At 39.4% G+C, this 23,546-nt stretch overlaps 1 protein-coding gene across 2 annotated transcripts; it reads right to left on the reverse strand.

The window, feature by feature from the left end:
- Nucleotides 1–362: 362 nt before the first annotated feature.
- On the reverse strand, nucleotides 363–14,784 carry LOC310966121 (CTTNBP2 N-terminal-like protein). Of its 2 annotated transcripts, XM_083939941.1 has the most exons (7): nucleotides 14,697–14,784; nucleotides 11,065–11,169; nucleotides 3,441–3,674; nucleotides 2,244–2,351; nucleotides 1,906–2,094; nucleotides 1,625–1,795; nucleotides 363–1,474 (listed from the first exon to the last, which is right to left on the reverse strand). In XM_083939941.1, exons 1-7 carry the CDS (start codon nucleotides 14,733–14,735, stop codon nucleotides 503–505), a joined length of 1,818 nt encoding a protein of 605 aa, XP_083796067.1. In that variant the 5' UTR covers nucleotides 14,736–14,784; the 3' UTR covers nucleotides 363–502. The 2 variants fall into 2 exon arrangements, with proteins under 2 accessions (XP_083796067.1, XP_083796068.1); XM_083939942.1 differs by lacking the exon at nucleotides 11,065–11,169 and having other exon boundaries at nucleotides 14,697–14,738.
- Between the last annotated feature and the right edge of the window lie 8,762 nt (nucleotides 14,785–23,546).

Here is a 23,546-nt window from a genome sequence, read left to right on the forward strand (position 1 = left end):
ATGAGTGCACACTGAAATGAGACCTACATCATAACATACATTGTTCCAAGGACTGCTTTTATACATTTGGTCTGAAGATTACAGTATTTGTTTTAATAGAATGACAAGCAACATATTGAGAAAAAATACCCCTACAGGTGATAAACTGACTTGTATTCTTTGAAAAAAAAAAGACTTAATACACTGCAACAGTATGGTGTGCCCAACATACAGTATTGGCACATTTCGAACTAAAACTATCAATTGTAACTCTTCATATTTACCAGCCCTTTAACCACTACCTAAAATAGTGCCTCAGCGCTAAAAAAAGAAAGAAAATTAAAACATAATAAATATAACTATAACAGTGTTTGAAGGGACCTCTGTTCAAATAAGCACAGGATATAAATCATGTCATGTACAAAACAATATCTCAGCAATCATAATTATGAGATGTGGATTAAACCATCGTGTCACAAGCAGAGCAGCAGCTGAATCATTTATTGACAAATCAAATTATCAGTTAATTAGAAGAAACCACCATTTCCAGTTCTTTGACTCCCTCCTGACTGGAGGTGAGGCCACAGCTGCCTGAGAGAGTGCTGTCAGAGAAGTGGCTGGCAGACCTGGGCACTGCTGCTGGGGAGGGAGGGGCCTGGGACAGACCGGGCTTCTTTGGGGGGATGGGTGGAGGGTTGCCTCTGTCTGCCCTGGGGATGGTGGGTGATCTGATCCCCTGTGGAAGTCCTGTGGCCCTCCCGATGATTGGAGACAAGGGCGCTGCCAGGCTGCGGTAATCTGTACCGAAGGGTGAATTGTTCGGTGTTACGAGCTTTGGTGTTGCGCTCTGCTGTACAGTGGTGAAGCGAGACAGGACTTGAGTGACTGTGCTCCGGGCTAGCTGCTTGACTGGGTTGGCTTCTGGGGACAAGCTGCTGGTCACAGGGGAAACGTCCTTTGGTGAGAGGAAAGGAGCAGGCTGTGCGACCTGGGACTGAGGCTCTGTGTCGACGGTACCCTGGAACTTATGACGGGCGGCGTGGAAGCGCTGGTTGATTCCTGCCTGGTAGGGAGACTGGTAGCTACCAGGGCTTGGGCTACCAGGTGTGCGGTTGGCAAGGACAGGCGAGGTGCATGGGGAGGATGGAGGGACAGTAGAGGGGGTGGCACTGCAGGGCGAGAATGATGTCTGGATTTTATCAATTTGTGAATTTTCATTCCCATTCTGCACACAAATGTTATCTGAGAGGGCATTGTTTGGACTGAAGTACGCGTTGGTCTCCATCGTACAGTGGTGACCATTGACTGTTTGCTGCACAGGTTGTTGGTTTATGTCCTCCTCAGTGTCCTGGACTGCAATCATGTCTACTGCTCTGTTTCCTGGAGGAACTTTTGTGGCCCACTCTTTTCCTTCAGCCTCTACTGGAGCTGTAACTGCCTCCCTAACATCTCTCATCATGTTCACCTCCTCCAGCTTCGTCTGCAGCTCTTCTACCTAATCACAAAATGGAGAGAGAAGAAGATTAAGTTCAAGCAGAAATTTGGCTGTAAAATGCAGGCTAATTTTCTTTGCGCACCAGGATTACATGAAATAACTTGAGGTAGTTATGCCACCTGCATGATGAATGTGTTTGAGTGTTCCCACCTGTTGTTGTAGCTGCCAGCAGTGAGCTTCCTCCTTCTTCAAACGTGAGCGGAGCTGCTCTCGCTCTGTGTCAAACTCGGCCAGCTGCTCCTCCACCCTCGCCTCCATTCTCAGGGCCCTCTTCCTCTCATCCTCCAGCTCGTTTCTAAAGGCCTGACAAGCCTCCTTCTCCTGTTTGACAAAACAGTCCGTTTACCCAGAATGCAAAAATATATCCAGGCCCCACATGTCTAACAACAAAAGGAAATAAATAACCTAGCTAGGATTCAAAATGTTAATACCTTGTCAAGTTTGCGGCTCAGCTCGGTCAGGCGGTGACCCTCCTCCAGAGCTCTCGCGCTTGCCCACTTGCACTCTTTGGCCAAAGCGCAGGAAAGCTGTTTGTGCTGAGCCCGTTCTTCTTCGAGCTGGTCAGTAATCCGACGCTGTTCTTTTTCCAGTCGCCGGACCTGGTTCCGCTCAAACTCCAGCTACAAAAACAGTGTGAATGGTTATGGTTTACTTCAAAGCTCTTGACACCAGTTATTTAAAACTCTAACAATCACTTATTATTTGATTAAAACAAAACATTTTGGATAAATATTTACAATGCAGTCCATGACACTTAATTAGAGGGCACCTGTTGTTGTAAGCGCTCCCTCTCCTTCTCCAGGATGTAAGTGACATCATCCCCCTCGGCTGTGTCCTCTGCATGCCTCCTCTTTTCCTCCTCCAGGTCTGCAATGACCTGAAGCAAACACAGCAGGGAGACAGAGAGTGAGGAATGTAATGATTTTACAGGAGTTTGTTCTGCTTCATATTACGGAAAACAACAGTTATTTTTGAAGCAATATGATTACTACATTGTAAGCAAAAATTCTGATGGTAGTTAAGCTAAACAGCAACATAGTTCAGCTCATCTAAATGAGTACCCTGTCCAGCCCGCCTGCAGAGAAAAGTATAGTCTTTACTCTGTGGTTTTACAAAGCCTAAGATGACTAAGTGCTTTGTGTTCGTACAGTTCCAAAAGATGAAATGGGGAATCAGTATTTGCAACTGTCATTTAAAAATATACCAAAACAATAAAAGGCCTAAATTACTTTTCTGATATTAGGCTTTGCTGTATTTCCAACTGTGAGGTTTACCGTCTGTCTCATATAATCTACAAAACAAATGTTTGTGTGGTCTGTGTATTCAAATACTCATAACATTGATATTGAAGCTGGATTTGGGTCCATCATATTATTACCATCAGCAAGCAAGGATTTAAAACCTGCTTCAGTCACTTAGTTTAGGCATATTGTCATTGCATATGTGTTTAACTCATAATGAAAGGAGACAGTGAGGTGTTGTGTTACATCATTGTCTATAAATATTAGTGTGTTCACACTCTAACCTCAAGCTCACATGAAACAAAAGAAAAACTGGAAACATATGACATGCAGGTATTTTATTTTTTTGGTTCGTGTCTGTTCGTCTGCACCTGTGAAGTACATACAGATGTGTCTGTGTGTGCGAGTGTGGCTGTGTGTGTGTGTGTGTGTGCCTCTTAGAAATAATTCATGCTGAAAACAATGCTTTTTTAAATTTGTTATTCTGCTGTTCTTGAAAAAAACATTTTTGGAAACAATAGGTTTTCATGAAGAGGGATGATTTAATCACAGTTGTTTACCATGCTTTTGTTACCAGAAGTTTTATATACTGTACAGTTTTATAAAAGAATAATCCTCATTGCACTTTACTGGTTGCATTCTCTATTTGTGTCTGTTTTTTTTTGTTAATGCATAAGGAACCAACTTATCTCTGCCTCCCCTAATAACCACACATTCAAACCTACCCTTCTGTGCCGGCTTTCCGCTGCAGCCAGTTGGGCCAACATCTTCTCCTGCATCCTTCTGCAGTGGCTCACCACCAGTTTGAGAACCACCAGAGGGTTGGAGGTGGAGGAGGAACAGCCTTGGTCCTTGATCTGGTCCCCGACAGCCTCACTGTCTCTCTGCAAGGCCTGGAAGGGGTCACTGAGGTTGTACCTACCATAGCGCTCCTGGATAAATAACTCTTTACGCGGGGCCTGAAGAGATTACAAGAGCGAGATGGAGCACCGATTAACATTAACATTGATTAATTGGTATCGTTATGCGGCAGGGAGAGTCCATGAATGGAATTGCTGGGCTTATTTATACTTTTGCGTGAATGCCCTTCTTTACAGAGGGATTGTAACTTGGCTTTAGTGTGTGAATCTACTCTTGGAACACTTTTTTGGCTTCTCAGACTTGTCTTAAGTCTCAGTTGTTACTGGATGCTGACTATTGTATGTGAAAGAGACATTAAGCCATGTGAGCAAATAGCGACGTGGCTTAAGGGATGATGGCCGCTTGGTTGGTCCAGACTGACATATCTCACCAAACACTGGATGCAATGCCATGCAATTTGGTACAGGCATTCACGTTTTATCAGATGATTAATCCTAATAACCATCCCCTGACCATTTCTCTAGCAACACAAGTAGGTCAAATTCTATTTTCAATAGATTTGCATGAAATTTGGAACAGACATTCATAATCCCATCAAAATGAATTATGAACCTTATTATAATACCATTATTATGAGATTCCCGTATGCCTCAGTTGTACTTGTTCTATTGGTCATATGTAACCCTAGTTGTTAGTTATAATCCCTGGTGTTTTTATGCGATACCTTCTTGTTCTTTTGTTTTCTTTTGTTTTTGTCATCTATGATTTTGGTCTTCATTTTTAAGCACATTGAGTTGATGCCTGTATAGTATGAAATGCACTATATAAATAAACCTGACTTAACAGTTATGATTTAAGTTAACATGTTGCTATCATTCGTCTCACATTTAAAGTGGAAATAAAATGCTGCATTCCACACACCATGATCACCATCTCGAGAAGAGGAAATGCATAAACATACACAAGAAAGAGTGCTAGCAAGAGGAAGGAGCAACAGATGGTGTCTGTCTGTCTATCTTTAGCAGGGCAGCTGCTCTGGACTAGGCCTTGGCCAAGACGGACCCGTTCTCTGTTTAACTCGTGACAAAGGAAGAATAGCAGCAAGACATTTCAGGTTCAGTAGATGCCTTTGGGCCTGAGAGAGAGAGAGGGGTAGGGGGGAGGGGAGAAGGAGGGCTGAGGTGGAACTGGCAATGTATCTTCGTGAAGTTTCAACAAAAGAGGATCAAAAGATTAGAGAGAACAGTATCATCTCTGGCAGGGTGAGGACATAGCTCCTGATGACTGATTCTGAGATTATCTGAAGTTAAAAGTGTAGTCATGCGTGTGGATGGGCCTTCAGAGCAATATTCAGACAATTCACTGTTCTTATAGAGCATTTAAGGGCTGACTGTGTGTGGGGAGTTACAGCTGAGCACAGTTATACCATTGCCCTTCTTAAACGGCATAGACATACGACTATTTCTACTCAGGATGCACAAACCTTTTCTTCGTCCTACAACAATACCGATACCTAAGTTCACGCAAACAGCCAATACTAAGTACTGATCCGATACCAGTACTTTCTTTTTCCTCAGTTTCAAATCCTTACCCTTACTGTGTGGACCTCTTAAAACCTTTCTATGCAAGATTTCATGAGGGATTGCAGTGAAACCCACTGTGACATACTCTAATGCATGTAAGTGATACAGGATGTACTGAATATGAAGAATCATTGACAAAGAAACTAGATGTAATGTGGATCAATCGCATCATGGCAAATACCTGATCGGCTTATTAACTCATGTACTCAGGTACGTCCCTAATTTACCTATAATTTTGCTGGACTGCATATGATTTATTGGAAAGTCAAACATTTGCTGCGGTGAATGAGACATTCTGAAATGACCGACATTTTACGTACAAAGACAGCTCTATGTTAAGCAACTGGAGTTTATTAACCCAGTATGAAAAATACAGTGAGTGCGGAACGATGGCTGCGGAGAAGTTCAAGCAATATTCCACAGCAGATCACAGGCTTTATAACTGTCATCTTCAACAATATTAGTTCATCTGACACATAGAGAGGAGGGCAAGGCTGCAAGGCTTTGCTGCTGTTATTTGATCCAGTCCTCTGAGGACTGTGTGAAGGCGGATCAAACAGCATAGGGGTGAAACAGGAAAACACAGGATGCCCAGGAGAATTAAAAAATGCCTCTCAAATGTGGGCACGATCTAATGACCACACAGCACCTCAACAAAAGTCTTGTGTGCAATGTAGGATATGTTATGATGTCTTTGTCATCACTGTATACACATGTATATTCAGTACAGGTTTAACATCTAATTGACTTAAAAAAAAATATGACGTTTGTCTGGAGTTCGGAAATCATTTTTTAATGCATACTTGTGATTTATATAAACACTAAAGCTAAAAAATGGAATACCTTGAGCACAATTTTATACTGCCCATTATTTTCTTTTCTAAAACTGTAGATATCGAGTTTTGAAGAGGAATCTTCAAAGAGAAATCTGTCTGAATACTTGGCAGGCAGCCCATCCCTTTTCCCGTCAATGACTGTCTGCTCTGATGTGTCATTTTACGGTCAAAGATTAAAAATGCTTAGATCAGGTTAACATTCTTTACACCAACGTTGCTCAAGGAACGTGTGTGTCATTTTACGGTCGAAGATTAAATATGTTTAGATCAGGTTAACATTCTTTACACTAACGTTGCTGAAGGATATTTATCTGCAAGTCTGACTTTCATTACAGGACTAGCATGCAATACTAACAGTAAAAAACTTAATTTGTAAGCCATTGCTCATACAAGAGGAAAACATTTTTGAAACACTATTTATAAAATCTGGGGACTTTTTCACAATGAATCTTTTTAATGCCATTTTTTCCCCCAATTCACAGGACCCCTATTACACAAGTTCACTCAAACACAGACTCTGTGTCTCTCTCAGCTCTCTTCCCGGCCCTTCAATGCACAGACAAACTTTCACAACACAAAGGGAGGCTGTTTTCCTCTGCATTAATCCCCCACTGCTGCAGAGCGGGTGGGTGAATTAGAAAAAGTGGGATTGCAGGAAACACATTTCCAACATTACTTAATACTTAACACCAAAATCTACCAGAGCTTAGCCCTTTCATAATACTGTACATGAAAACTACCCATAGACATTGAGTGCATGGCTGCTATACATCACAAGCATGAATAATGGAGGTAAACCATTATTCATGCTTCTGTCTGTTGGCTACAGTTCTTGGCAACTTGTGTGCCTTTGCTTGGGAAGTCTTTGTGCCTTGGCTGCACTGGTTCCAGTCCAGCTTATCTTTTGCTGACACATGCCTGGACTCTTTCAGTTGTGCAAGGTTGGCGACAAGATCTGTATAATGAGGGTAAGTGATAGATGAACCCTTTACCCTAGGGTCCTATATATTTCATCGCTGCTTAGGCAGATTGCTGAATACTTAAGCATGTAAATGGATGTCTGAAGAATACTATCCTTCATAAGCACATGATTGTGGATGCTACAGTAACTAACACTGAATCAAATCAGCTAATTCATCTCAAAGCTAGAAACAAGGCAAACAGGGATATATTTTTCCCTATTTCAGTGCATTACCAAAGACCACACAGGGTAATCCTGTTTCAATTCTTCCATTTGGAAGCTCTAGTCAACCACACCATGGTTACTTGACAGTTAATTAAAAGGCTTATTTTAACATTTGAGTCCCCTTTGTACTTAACGACTCATATTCCTTTCCCAACGCACAGCGACTACTGGATCACTGCAGAGCTGTGTGCCAAATACGAGCATTGCCAGAGACTAACTTCCTTTTGAAAGCCACAGCATGAGCAGCTGCAGAAGTGAGTCACAAAGAGAAAAATACAGCAGATAGTTAGAATGCCATTGATAGTTCTTCCAAATTTCAATATAGAGGACCACAGATAAACCACATGATTAACCTCACATCCTGTACCTACACTACTTACTGTAGAAAATAACTGATAACAATACAAAACAGTGAGAATGGAGACTGAGCATGAAAACTTGTGTACTTAGTGTACTTTTAACCAGATGAGCAAAGACAGGAAAAGCAAAGAGTGGAGCAGTGGTGTTATTACCATGGCGATTTGTGGTTGAGCTAAACATGTCTCACATGACACCCGGTGTAGCGGTTACACGTCAGTTAGGACTAACATAAGCAACATGACCGGATCTAATTCTCTAATTACTGTAAGTCCATGTGCAATATTATTGTTAGAACAAGACTTTGTTCTGTAAATATTTACTTAGTCAAGACAATACTTTAAGCCAAATGCTAAAAAACAGTATGCTAACATGCCGTTTGATGAGCACCAGGCTGATGGGGAATGTCATTTGTTTTGCAGTATTTGATTGTAAACCATTGGACAAATTAAAATTTTGACCTTAAGTTATTAAAAGTTATTGCAATTATCTATTTATTCGTCATTTAAAGCCAAGAATGTCAACCTAGTGCTGGCGCTAGAGGTAAAGTCAGGTGATCACCAAAGTCATTGGTATTCATCCTCAGGGGAAAATTAATCTTTATACAAACTCTTGTGCCAATCCAGTGGTTGTTGAGATACCTCACTGGATAAGCGTAAACTTTGACCTGATCAAAGTGCTAGATGAAAAGTCACGGTATCATCCTCTGGGTACCACAAATGCCTTTACAAAAGTTCATGGCCATCCATCCAATAGTTGTTGAGATGTACCAGTCTGGACCCAAGTGGTGGAACAACAGACAAATACCACTGCCTTCTAAAGAGCTATGCTGCTAAAGTAACTAAAAATCAAAAGAATTATGGGGTGATGTTTTGCTGATAACAATCTGCTTTCATGTGCGGGCGAGACCCAAGATTCCATATCGGCAAATTCCTAACAGTAGATTGGAATAGCAGAAAGGTATGAAGTTGGGTTATTCCTTTGGAACAGCACATGTATGTTGTGCTGGAGAGATGAAATCAGTTTACCTCACTTACTCCCTGTAATTAATGACCTACAGGTCAGTGATTATACCCTTAACTAAAGCTCCTTAACAGTTAACACTGCAGCATTGATCCAATCCCAGATCTGAATGGGTTAACAGTTTGTGCCGGTGGAGTCATGAAAGAAGCACAGCCATATTCCCCTCAAGCTTCAGTTAAGGCCAGTGTTTATTTGTTCACTACTACTCTCGCTCACATTGAGTCATCAGGCACCCAGCGTACTGCAGCTCTTCTTGCCTTAGATGGCCAGATCCCAGGAGAGATGTAGGAATGTGGTCTAGACACAACACATGAACATTCAGCAGTAGGCTCTCCTAGATGGTTGCTCTCTAGTTCACTGGCTGCTTCTCTAGTTTGTTCTTTCAATGGTGCATTTTACACCAGGGAAGCATTCCAAGAGACTAAGGCTGTGAAGTTCAAATATTAACAGTGAGAATAAAGCCTGCAGTGTTGCAGGTCTCGGAAAGGTTGGGGCATATTTTGCAGAAAATGCTCCATCATTAAGTTGCTTAGTCACTGCTTATTTTAGGTTTGTGTTGTTTTTAACAGCGTCACGATGACACAGTGTTACTTAAGTGAGTTCATAGCTGTTTTAAAGGAAAAATGTCTGTTAAATAGTGACTGAAAGCTTGAATGTGTTGGCCTGCTGGACACAGCACAACAAAAGACAGTGTGGGAAAATAGCCTCACAATCCTTTAATTGAAATGCAGCATTAATCCTGCCCAAGTAAGACACCTTGAGGTTGGAACTAACTGCTCAATGTTAAACTGTATGTGTGTGTGTGTGCACATTGTGTCTATTTCTAACTGAGTATAAGTCCAAGTTCACTGGGATGTGTCTTCTCATCTAAACTTATGAAAAGATGACTTCTGAGACAATGTCCCAAAAGACTGCTTTCTCTAGAGACATAGAATAGTTTTCCGCAAGCAAATTCAATAGATCCAGAGGAATATTAGCTTCACAGACACATGACTTCTTCATTTCCATACAGTGAACTTTTTAATAAGAAATGACTGCATTGAACAGGGTTACTTATAGTGTTGCTTTCGTCAACGAAAATGATGACGAAATATTGTCGTCAACGAACCTCTATCACGTGACGAAAACTAGACGAGACGAAACGAAAATGCTGGGCATGTGACGATAACTAAGACGAGATATATAATGCAATTTTGCTGACGAATAAAAAACGAGACGAAATGTCTCTTCATTTTCGTTGACGAAACAACGTTATTTCGTCTCGTTTAGTCACGTTATTATTATTATTATTATTTTGAAGTTTCTCTCCCAGTTTCGCATCTGGGCGACGTCACTTCCTCAATCCCCACAAGCGCATTATTTAGATTCAGAAGATGCCGCTGCTGTTGGTCAGTGTTAACGTTAGGGTTAGCGTTAACGACAATTAAAGAGACATGAGAACAAAGTGTGACACCAGCCGGGGGTCGTGTTTGAGAGGAAAAGAAGAAACACTTTCATTACATAGACATGGAAAGGAAAACGGGATGTGTTGTGGAAAAAGAAAGAAATGCAGCCACAAAAATCACAGGAAAAAACACCACGGATCTTAAGAGACACCTCAGGGCATCCCATAATGACATTTAGGTAAGTCAAGACATAACGTAACGATACTTTCTGTTTTATTAAGCTCATGCGACATGAGCCTACGGTTAATATGTCGGGTTTATCGCTAGCTTTAGATGTTAGCCACTGGAGCTGAGAATGTGTGTGTGTGTGTGTGTGTGTGTGTGTGTGTGTGTGTGTGTGTGTGTGTGTGTGTGTGTGTGTGTGTGTGTGTGTGTGTGTGTGTGTGTGTGTGTGTGAGAATAGCGTGCGTGTGTGTGTGTGTGAGAATAGCGTGCGTGTGTGTCTGTGTGTGTGTGCGTGTGGCTAGCGTGTGTGTCTCTGTGTGTGTGTGTTTGTGTGTGGGTTTTTAGTTCCTACCTGACTGACTCACTCTATAAGTGCACTAAACTTCCCCTTGTTGGCCAAATACTTTCACTAGTTTTGTATTTCACAGAGCAAATCACACTGAACTGAATTTAGCATCAACATAAATTGGATTACTTATTCTAGACCCGTACATGCATGTAAACTAAAGATATCTGCATGGGTTTGGCTAAAATCAAATGTTGGTTTCGTCAATACTACTAGGTACTTTTATTATATTGATTAAATATAATTGCATTACTAAGAGACTAATATTATTTGACTAAAACTAGACTAAAATGTCATAAGTTTTCGTCGACTAAAACTAGACTAAAATGTCATAAGTTTTCGTCGACTAAAACTAGACTAAAATGTCATAAGTTTTCGTCGACTAAAACTAGACTAAAATGCTCAGACTTTTAGTCGACTAAAACTAGACTTTTATACAGCCAATTTTCAAATGTGGATGGGTGAGTGTTTGAAATTAAAAGGACAGATTTTGTGCAGAGAATGATTTAAACATTATAATTATGTTACCAGCTATATTGATAGATACCTTTAGGGCATCAATTACCAGGTCCCGGGCCTCAAGCTCTCCTTCCAGGATGCTGAAAAGCATCAGTAGCTCTGGCTTGGTTAAACTCTCCATATTCAGCTTGGACTGTGAGGGAAAAAGATTAAAGAGAGGAGACTTTTTCTTAAAATTGATGAAAACAGACATATGGTAGTTTATATTGTTCATATCTATTCTTCTTAGATTATTATTCAACTCCAAAATAGAAAGTTAGCTATATACTTAACTAGTAAAGTAAACTGATTTCCCACAGTCATTTCTCAGTTATTTAATTTCATCTAGAAACAAAGCTGTGTTTTCCAATTCCCCCCAATCAGATATCCAGACAAACATCTGATCTATTTCACCCAGCCCACTGATTTATGAGTTTTATGTGAATATGTGGTTGTTATCTTCGGATGGGGTTATTTTGCAGCATGGAACCAGTTTACAAAAGATGTAGTAACCTGTTTCTCCTGTATGAAAAGATATCAGAGTTTATTATGGGTGCAGTTCGAATGTGCACTACATAAGTAACCTAGTCAAGGTGTACGGTATAGCAGAAAAATGTGGGGATATTACATTTAATCTACCATTGGAAAAATAAATGAATAAATGTGTTACCAGTCATCTTAAACAACAGGAGTGAACTGTTCTTCTTTTCTTTTTCAAAGCTCATTTCATTTTCCTAGTAGGTGCTTGATATTTCATCACAATGATGTGACACAAACATGGCGACAATACAAGCTGACATGTTCATCAGGCACAGATGGATCACATATCAAACAGTCAGCTTCCAGCATCCAAACTGTTCCATCATCTGTCTCAATACTTTAAGCTGATTGAGCTTAACTTTTATATTTAGTGTTGAAAACAATATTAAGTCACTTTGTTTTTCCCACTACATGTTCATTCATAATGGCTCTTGTGAGTTAGTTATTTTGTGTTGGAAAAGTGATGTGGTTCCTTTGTAGTGTCTCTGCACTCTAATCTCACAGCTGTGTTGGTTCTGCCGACAAGCCCTGCGGTGTCCATACCTCAAACATCCAACCGCACTCTGGCCAAGAGAACGTATGCGGGCCCCTCTTTGAAATAAGATCAAAGCTGTTGATGTTATTATGTTATTCCACTAAGCATCCTTTTCAGATCATCATGTGGAATGTGTAGGACAGCTGTGAGATGCACTGACTGACTACTTAATTACAGAAGTATACTCTGGCTTGAATCACAGAAATATTCCTTCTGAAATGTGGCTGGAATATCTGAAAAATCTCACTCAGTGCTGTTTGCTAGACAGTGATCCACGCCTGAACTAGAATTCACTCAACAGAGCAGGGCTCTGCTATGAGCTCTCTAGAATGTAACTAAAATATTTATCAGGCATCCTTAATCATATCAGAGAAACCTGAACAGCAAAATGCATATTACCAGCACTTAAAGGTCCCATCTTATGCTAATTTTCAGGTTCATACTTGTATTTTGGTTTATTTATACTAGGTCAAGTTTACATGCTTTAATGTTTTAAAATCACATAATTCTTCTCATACTGTCTGTCTGAATTTAACTGTATTCACTCTCTGTCTGAAACGCTCCGTTTTAGCGCCTGTCTCTTTGAGCACCCCTACGGAAATATCCAAGTTCTCCCTGATTGGTCAGTGTTTCCAGGTCTACATCTGCCCTCTCAGTGTCTCAGCACTGTCATCGCAACTGGATCAATAACTTTAGGGCATCATTGTCATTGCACTGTAGCTTGAATTTCTATCTATATGTAGTATACTTTCGACATCACAACCATATGGAAGTCCTGACGGCTTGTTTAAAGACAACGTTTCTAACTACAGGCAGTGGATTGAGTGTTGTGATTCTTTCACAGAATCCATATAGCAACACAACCTGCTTTATAATCAAACACAAAACCTCGATTTTTACAATAAGCCACTTTTAAATATAACGAGACACTTATGCAGTATGCAGAAGTGAGAAGAGGAATGAGCTGCCTGCGACCCTTGTGAACTGCACAGCCTAATCCCTACAGCAGCGTCCTCTCACAAAGAAGGCACAGAGTGTTTTAGTTCTGCCTTCACCAGCACTCATGGTCTGTGGCTTAACCACGGGGCTAAAATGCTAATTAAACTACAGTTTACACACCTCCCTTGGTTTTGCTTTTACAGACTGCTCGCTAATTTCACAGGCCGCTGTAATCACTGTGTGAAGAGTGTGCGCTGTGTTATGAGAAATGTCTGGCCCAGCAGGAGCCTACATGTGCCATCACGCTTGTTTAGAGCCTCATCATTTTAATATTATTTCACATAATCCCTCGAGTTAAGAGTTAGTAATCATGAGGGTACACAAGCACTAAGCAACAGCATGGGAAACTCAAATATTCCCACACAGTAGCTCCACTTTCGATGACGACAGCCCAGTGTCCATAATCCTTTTTTATCCGTGTTTGTTTTAAGCCTGGTCAACCATGTGCCTCGTCTGCAACACAGTAAACTCATTAAAAACATAACAGACTCTACTGCAAAAACATATGCTCTTCTCCCGTTCAAAGAGGCCCCGCGGTTTTTGATTAGCTGCTTGAGACGCTTTATGAGAACCGTAGAGGTGCAAAATTAACTTCCTTCACTCAAATCATATCAAAGTCCACTTTTCTTAGTCTGGGGGCAGCTGCTAAGTCACCTGCTGCATCAAAAGTGTGCACAATCCCCAAACAAATTTAAGTCAAAAAGCAACTGTACTTGGTTGTTTGTCTAGGAAGATGTTTCACCTCTCATCCAACAGGCTTCATTTACGCATCTGACCAGGATGGTACAATATTTCAGATAACAATCCAACAAAATCGTCTTGAATAGGCGACACGTAGAGTGTAGCAACTTTCCTTGATTGTGAACCTATGAGAAACTTTTTCAGTCACATCATCCTCCAGCTGGTAACTGGTAGGGAAGGGGGGTGAATACAATGTGCATGAATACATGTCACAGACTGTGAAACCTCTTTGGCCCACAAAATAGGGGTCAACTGAGGGGAAGTACAGCCTAAGAGGTCTGCTCAATTTCCGTGTTCTGGTAATCAGGGCGGCTTGACCAGATACAGCATGTCTGGATATTTTAAATTGGATTTGGTGGCCAACCTAATTTCTGTGTAGGCCACTTACTTACTTACTTACTGAGCTTGCTCAGCCTCAAACTGGCTTTTGATGGAGCGTAGTCTTTAAAAAACACATTTAAGCACGAATGAATTAAACCAGAGTGTTGATACTGCTGAGTAAATAATTAGTTATTTAACAACTGCAGCCACTGTACATGAATTCAATCACCACTCTGGTGAAGATCAAACAGTCATCAGCAGACTAAAGGCGATGACTGGTCACTGTCGCCTTTCAGCTTCAATAAAATATGTTTTAGGAATACATCTTACGGTTAATTTTACACGAACAAAGCACATCTGCTAGGTATTTAATCTGGAGAATATGTGGTTCAAAACACTTCGGCCATGACTACTTTTTCTAGTTGCATCTTTTTTTTCCTATATCTCTGTTAGACCAAAAGTGGCTAAAACACGGTTAAAGACGGCAAGTTACTGTCTCCAGCTTCACACTGCCGACGCAAAAACTATTTCTGCGGTCTTCTTACCTTCATATGGTCCTCTGAGGTCTTTGAAAACTCCAGCATGAACTTTTTCTCCGGTCAGGAGATTTGTTTCACTTGATTTGCGTCTTCTGATGCCGACACAGCGGAACATTTAGCGGCCAAGCCACTCTTCTAACTGATGGTCGAGCCAGCCAATAGGCGAGGCCGAGCTCTGGGCGCTGACCAATGACAGACGAGGTTTTGGAAAAAGGGGCAGGGACAGTGACGTACCACCCCTTGGACGTTAGTTGGATTTCTTTGTTTAGTATTTCTTGGGTGTCTGTCTCTACTTAAAGAACTTACTGGCACGTAAAGGCGTTTAGCATCTTTTTTTTATGACTTTACATGTGTTTTGCTGGGCGAAATGATAAAACATAACTAATGGTGTGTTTGTGGTCTTAAGTGACTTTATTTCACTTTTATACAGTATTGTACTAGTCTTGTTTCCATCTCTTATTTTGATAGTTCTGTATCTTTCTATTGACTACTTCTTTGAAATTTGATGATGCATGAATATGTTTTAGGATTATACTGTTGTGTTTTGTATAATAGCCTACTCAAAAATTGTAAATGAGTATAAATGCTTTCACTTATTAAAACTATTCACTGGTATAGTAAAATAGACTGAAAGTATTATTTAACACAACAACAACAACAGTATAATTTAACATATTTAATTAACCACGTTGTTGGAAAATTGGTAATGCATAAACATATAAGCTGCATTTTAGTGTTGTTCACTACCTACTGTTGGGTAGTTGAATCTATAACAATGCATTTTACAACACATTTCAGAATTTGATCATGCTCTGGGTGTCGTAGTCTAAGAATTAATTGGTAACTGTATATGAAAAGCAACATACATCTTGTCCAAAGCATTTACTCACAAACAAAAAAACAGATTCAGTCCTATATGGTACATGACTTTGCACAAATAAGAAGTAACAATAAAATAAACCTAACTATAAATAGTGTGTAACGCAGACAAGATGTGCAAAAAAGTGAGGCATGACAGCATTAAAAGAAAACTCAATAGGTCAATTTATCTCACAGAGATAATGAAAGATGCATTACATGTTATAAATGTCACCATACAAACCAGCTGTTGAACATTTATATATATGATCCAAATATTATTAATGATTCCAGCAAATGCATCTCTTGCATTGATTCTTGGATTTGTGGGATTACAGTGTTATTGCCATCTGGTGGCGCAGTCACTGTAGGAAGTTGTCTTCAGAGCAACAGGAAGGCTGAGTGCTGTTGAAGAAATGTCAGTGGGTTTCTGAGTTCACCTGGGAAATTACAAGATGGAACTAATATAAGAGCCAGCTTCAAACTTAAAGCACTGTCAGCTTTGAGAACAGGAACAGTTGGAGGTATTACGGTACCATACTGTTTGTTTCTGAAGTCACAGAAACAGACTTCCCACAATTCCTGTCTCTTATTAGCAGCACTAAGGAAACAACACAAAGTCAAATGTGGATTTTCTTTATTGTTGTTGTCAGCCTTGAGGCACAGAGCTCCAGATGCTATGTGATCCAAGAGGCATTCACTGTGTTGTTGACCTGGTTTACATAAAAATGCACTATTCCATATCTTGTTCCTTTTTATCACTGCATTTGAGCAATACTGTTGAAAACGTATGTCATCCCATCTTTCCACTTATTGCCACTTGATCTTGTTGTTTTTTTATTAATGCAATTGTACCTTATTATTGTCTTTCTGCCTTATTAATGTCCTTTTTTAATTGTTGCTGAGCTAACCATTTATTGCTTCGTTGACTCTTTGTTTACTTATATATGACAAATACAATGAAGCATGGAATCCAAGGCAGTCAAGACCTGTAATACATAATAGCTGCCAGCAGAGTGCAATCCTCACACAACACAAGTCAAAGTTACAGTAATCAAAGTGGTTTGCCACCCAAAATACATGCAGATAATAGTACAGAAAATACAGGCTTTTAACCATGGATGAGCATAATGGACAGTCCAACTCTTTTACTGTTATGTTTTGATTGATATAAAATGTAACACTGCAATCTTTCTGTTGGAAGAGAGCAAAAAAAATAATAATGAAATCAGTGCACTTCCTATATGTTGGACAGCAATTCTGCTTGAAGTTACAAGACATACCAAGTGTGTCAGCAGTAAATTGGCACAGTTCCCACAACAGAGAACCCCCCCAGTCAAAAAGTTATGCCGCATATTTGTGCTATTTGATAATGGCGTTACTTTTTTCCCCCTTTTCCAAGGGTATTCAGAGACCAAAGTCAGAGAGTTGTCGCTCCTGATAGGCCGCTGGTACAGAGAGCCTTCTCAGCCCCATTAGAGAATCTCTATTTCAGGCTCCTCATTTAAGCTGCCGCGTTCAGCCTGCTGACTGGATGCTGTGGAGATCTCTGTCCTCATGTGTGTCCTCGTCTCCAATTCGCAATTCATGAGGAATGGCTCCAGGGTGGCCTGTTAAACCAGAACATTTGTTGAGGTTGATGGAGGATGGAATTGGCAAAACATATCTGTGTTTTCTTGAAATCATCAAAAAGTAAATTAAATATATCATAACGTATAATACTTATGTACTTAACTTCAGTGATGCAGGGCCTTTGCTTGTAATGGAGCATTTTTATATTGAATCATTGACTTTCTTCACCACTGTTTTGAATATTTCTTCTAAATATTTCTTCTAAATCATCATTTGTTAATGAAAATTATTTAACACTGACACCCCTGCAGTCCTACAAATCCTGTTCAAAAGGAAAACTTTTGAGTCAAAATATTGTTGAGTCAGCACAACTTCTTTTTGTTTTTTGTATTTTTTCACACCAATCTTCCCCCACACTCTCTTTCTTATCTCTCTTGACATAATCGCTGACTGGTGTGGTTTCATTTAGTCAATAGCCTCTCTTCCCAAAGGTGTCCTGTCTTTACATGAGTTCCTACATCCGAGGTCTAAACCTTACAACCATATTTAGCACAGCACATTGGAGCATCATAAAAAAGTACATGTTGACTGGGTCCCTTTAGCTGTGTGAAAACGGTTCCAGGTTCCATCAAAATAATTTTTTTCAAAAGTTCCCTTTTAAAACTGGAAAAGACATATTCAACCCCCAACACCTGCAGCCTCAATCAAAGTTTGAATGAATATTTTAAAACTTCAATCTTTCCTACTTGTGCTGTATCATTCCCTGTTTAAGTGAAAGTATTCTGGCATTCAGAATGAATGTTCCATCTCTGTTGCACACCTGGCGCTCTATCGTAGATGCCAGACATAATGTGAAGATGAAACACCATGGTGGCACAGACACGATCAGAGGAGGGATGGAGAGAGGGAGTAGTAAATATAGCATCAGTCTTGGCAGGAGCTGACGACAATCTAGGACCTAATCTGAGGCAGTTATCAGCATCTGTTGCCTGGCACCCAGTACTGTGGGGGTTTTAGTTATTCATCTATTGCTCCATATCTGTCACTTTTTTTGCATCTCATTCTCCGTACAGAGGAAGAAACCTCTCAATTCCCCTAGTAAGTCAGTCTGTCAGCAATACATTTTTTACATTGCTCACCTGATACGTAGAGGTGTAGAAGATGGAAATTGATTTGTTTTGCCAGTGGCCATTTTAAATGTAAATTGCCCAAGTTCTTGACCTCGAAGTGATCATTTGCATATCTTCAGAGTGGTATTGTGTCCTCAAGCAGCAGACCGTGTCACTGTTACCAATGTATGTTTGTTTTCTAATCATGTGGCAGCTGGATTTGGAATTTAATATCTAACAACTACTTTATTATTTATGCATTCACTGCTGTGGCCTATTACAATGCTTTCATGTAAGGCTTTGATTGGACCCTAAAAACTGTGAAAAATTAAACAAGTGCTCCCGTTATCTAAGTGTATTTTGACTTCAAGCACCAAAAGATGAACATGATCTCAGGAAGGATTAACTTAAAAAGACATAACCAATCAAACTTATGGTTGAGACAACAAGAAGTCTCCAAGCTTAGACAGACTATAGCCCACTTAGGTATGAGCTGACAAAAATGGAGCCTACTACAAATCACTGGCTTACAAGCAAATAGAGACAAATGGAGGTTTGGTGTGTTAGATGTGATTTATCGTCACCCTGGGTGACATTTGAATCAACTTTTTTAGACAATGGTCTTTTCTTCCCAACAAGACAAACCAACCCCATCAATTTGGATGTCCTCCGCAGCCTTTGTTATCAAGGCTTGTGAGTTATAAACCAAGAGTGTGTTGATCAGCATGGGAAGTTTTATTACTCTGTCTGAGCTGAATACACTTCAGCTCATTTTCCTGAAGGTGAGTTGTTTTGTAAACTATGCAGGGAGAAACGCATCGACTGAGTTTGACGGCTTCGAGGCACTGTTTGATTTAATATGTAATTACAACAAGAAATGATTGCCATCTTAAATTCAAATACCCCTCAACCTCAGCCACGTCAAAACCTTAAAATGTGATTTATTGAGTTTTTTATGATGTCAACACAGAAATGAAAAGGATCATTGATTTTCCTCATAAAAAACATTTGAGCTAAAACAGATTTTCTGGACCCAATACTTCACTTCAATACATGACTCAATCACCCTGAGCTGGTGGTTCTGGCAATATAACATAATCAATACCACGCATGCAGACAACTTATAAACTCATCAAAATCATAAACATAAAAGGGCAAAGTGGCAGTCTGAAGATACCATGTCTCTATCCTGCTCCCAAATGATACTCAAAGTACTGTCTAAAACAGCAATTTGAAAAAATAATGGCACAATACAGAACATGCACGTCCCTGTTGGAAGAGGCGGCCTGTTTATCCAGGCAACCATCCAGGCTAAAAGCACCAGATAGCATAATTATCAATGGTAATTTAATCACATAATGGCTCCTACACTCTCCAAAAGTCTAATTCCTTGTGTCTGCTCCTCAGTAACAAGTATGCAGTGTGAATTTTTAATGACGGGTATTGAATACAATTGTTTTATTCAATTTTAGAGAACTCTATTCCTGACTAATGGAAAATGAGCTCTAACAGACTCAATATAATAGCTCAAAGGAAAGCACATGGATGTGCATGGCTGATATGAACACTGTTATAAAACTGAATTAGATTATCTACTTCATCAAAATATATCTAAGGTATAATAACTCAAAAGAAGCCATTTCTTCTCTGGCTTTGCAATGCACATTTGCAGAGCTAGAGAGTATTCAGAAAGACAGTTAATTAGATTTTGTGACATTTTTTACAAAGGCAAGAAATATTGGGGCATCCTGCAATATTTGCACAAGGTTAGGGTTAGGGAAAATCATTGTTACAGTCAATTAAAATGCAAATTTTAATTGCTGTTCTGTGACATGAGATGTGTTCCAGTCCCCTACATCTAAGTCAGATCTCCACACCCTTAATTTCTGCCTCCTTTGCCTGTGGGCACAGTATTTGACCATTTGTTGTTTAATATTGCGTTTTCTGGCCAGCCACCATTGATTTTGTCTGGAATGGTGAACATCGCTGGCAGATTTCATCAGCTATAGCTAATTAAAAAGCCGGTTGAAGAAATTCTGCTTCAACTGATTTAAATGTTTCATGTTTATGTTTTAATAGTCCCAAATATACATTTTGTGGGTATATGCATGATTTTGTGTTAAAATAGAGATGATTAAGAACCCATGTCGAGAACACGTTAATAAAGAAACTGCATTGTTCTTGCAGTATAGAGCTATAGAGCAGTATAGAGCTGGTCCTAGTATTATAAAAAGTGTGATAACAAATGTATGATCAAACTGATATTTTGTTAACATAATCCAGGTTTTTACTACTTAGCTTAGATACTTACATAGTTTTTGTTTTTAACATTTGAGGATAAAAAATGATTTTTGGATGAGGAAAAACTGATGTTTCTGGCAAATAGTTATTTCTCAGGTAACACTGACTGGGGTTGAAGGAGTATGAACCCAAATCAAATAAGGGACATGGCCGATAATGTTTGCTCTGATAGCTTGCAGGGTGGGTTTCCACAAGGGAAAACTAGACACAAGACAAAATGACAAAACTCATACATACAAACACAAACAGCAATACATGACAAGCATTAACAACAGAGACATAGGCACAATGACCTGGATAAAAAATATATCAATTAAACGAATTGCATCAGCATAAAGAACAGTTCGAGTAGTTTGACTGGGAAATTAAAACCATGAGCATGTTGTTTTTAGATGAGAAAATAAAAAAGTCCAGAAGCAGCGGAAAGAGGTAGCTGATCTAAGCAGAAGAGGAAGATTATTCCAGTCAGATGGAGCTTTGTATTGGAATGACCTGCGACCAACCTTTCTTTGAAAATTTAAGGTACAAAAAAGAAGGGATATTGCATGTGTCTGAGTAGATATGAAGAACGATATGGAACCAAAAACTTTCAAATAGGAGGAACAATTAAAGTAAACACATTTAAAGATGAATTGAACCCAGTGAAACTGCCTTTTTAGATTTAGGCTGCAACCAGTTAAGTGATTCATATAGGAAAGGTGATGAGTTCTATATTGACACCTCATTACAAATCTACATAGATAACTAAATACAGAGGTGTTCTGATGGACGATTTCTGCATAACCAATAATGGGTAGTATCAACTGAGAAATTATTATTTCCCTTACTTTAAATGTAAAACAATTAATTGAATAATAAAAAAGTGAGGTCAGACATCAATATGTTCTTTTAAGAATAAAATCAATATCAGGCTTAAAGGAGAGTTCAGGGTTCATCCAAAGACCAAGATGTTTAAAAGAATCAATATTATATATAATGTAGTTCACTATGTAAAATATTAGGTAGTGCAATCACATGTACAGTATCAGTTAAGTGTGGATTTTGTTAAACTGTTTCTAGTTCTCAATGACACATAGTTTACACGTGTCATGGGAGATTAGTCAATAAGTAGTACTTGCAAGGAAGGCTGTCTTTGAGGTGACTGCGCAAACGGCTCCCGTCAGGAAGAGTGTCCTGAAGGTCAGGTTCTTAAGAGTTTAAATACAGATAGCACAGAGCAGCCCAGCTGGCATGACGTTTACAGCAACACATCAGAACACATGGATGACTTGTCCGGTATTCTGAGTTACACAAAGTCATAATTAGATATTTGCGTCACGCAAGAAAACCAAAACAACTTTAATCCGTCCCTTTTTTTAATAGGATGTTGTCTTTAATGAGTATATTTGTCACCCTCAGTGAATATAATATACATTCAATAGTCCTTTTTTCCTTATCCAATTTTGGCTGAAACGGATCAATACTGAAAGAAAAAAATGTTTTTGAGCAGGTGGAAGTATCCCACAGGAGAAAATGTAGCTTGTGCTGTTCAGAGAGCCAAGAACTTTTCACTTTCATGCTGAAATGATGGCGCTATGGATTCCAAGACACATACGGTGAGGGCTTTTTTAAGCCTCTCTCTACCGTACATTCTTGAGGGGATTTACGAGCGTACTCCTGTAAGAAAACCAGAATCTGATCAAATACTCCAAGATATCAAGGAATGATGCAAAACATTTTTTTCTGTAACTGTTCGTTGTTAATCTGAATGAAAGCCAATGGCTTTGTGAGACTGAGCCATGTCTCCATATCCAGATGACGTAAGCTTTTTTTGAACACATCACAGCTCATGTGCTAAACACTATGGAGCTGATCTGCAGCTGGACTCGAGTAAACACCATTTGACCTTGCAGGTGAGTAAAGTAAGTAATTCTCTCTCTGATTTGAAATCACAGGCTGTGGCTGCTCATATTGTGCAGTGTTTACCTCAAGCTTTGTCATCATCACTCACCAGACAGATTGATTCAAAGGCCCAATCAGACCAGTTGAAGTAGATTGTTTGTTTATATGTCTCTCTTGCTACGGGTAGTCTTTGTGCAATGCCTTCTTGCAATCTTGAATAAAGGCCACAATTTCTCACTGTGGCAAAGATCCTCAGAATAACAACCAAAATCTTTCATTTTCATCAGTTAAAAAAAACATTTGAAACTCTCAGATGACAAACAAATTGCAGAGTGCAGCATTTGGAACAGCTACTAGAGAAACTTGACGAGTGAGGAGAAAAAAGCTTTGGACCACATTTGAACTGAGTTTAAAAGAATCCAAGCATCACAGCAGAGGAGGGATAAGAGAAAACTTTAAAAAGACAGTCTTAAACAGAAATGCCAAACGGATGTCTGTATTTAGATAAAGTATTTCCCCCATATCACACACAGCCAAAAATGTCTGAATTCTGCTGCCCAAAAATGTTAAGTACTCAGTCATACTTCACTATAATCTAATTGAGTTGGAAATTAAAGCCCCAGAATAAAGTTAGTGACAGAGCTTTTATAAATGAGGTATAATAATAGCCAAAGAAAATTGGATGTAATGATATCATCAAGTCAGTGATGATTACCAAGTCATATTGAATGTAAAATAGCCCTGGACAGAAGACAGTAAAGTGTGTAATTGTTTTTGAAATGACAATCATATGCCAGTTCCACTATATAATACAGTAGTAGGCTACAACATGTGTGTGAGAGAAAAAAACAGCCACATACTTATATGTGAAATTATTTACTGCCTTCAGAGAATGACTGCACATAAATGTCAGAAAGGAAATTTGCACCCTTTACATTGTGAGTCTTTGACAGAGCAAGTTCTTTTGAAATATAGTACACCTAATAAATGATTCCATTAGTGACCGAAATATAATAACTTGCACTACATGTTGAGTAGAGGAGGTCCTCATCAAAGTAGCAGATTTAAATTGTTTTTTGTGTTTGTGACTTTTAAAATCCATCAGGTTCAGAGCGTACATGTAGCTTTCAATCTA

Source organism: Echiichthys vipera (assembly GCF_963691815.1).
Source record: "Echiichthys vipera genome assembly, chromosome: X".
NCBI classification, from domain to species: Eukaryota; Metazoa; Chordata; class Actinopteri; order Perciformes; family Trachinidae; genus Echiichthys; species Echiichthys vipera.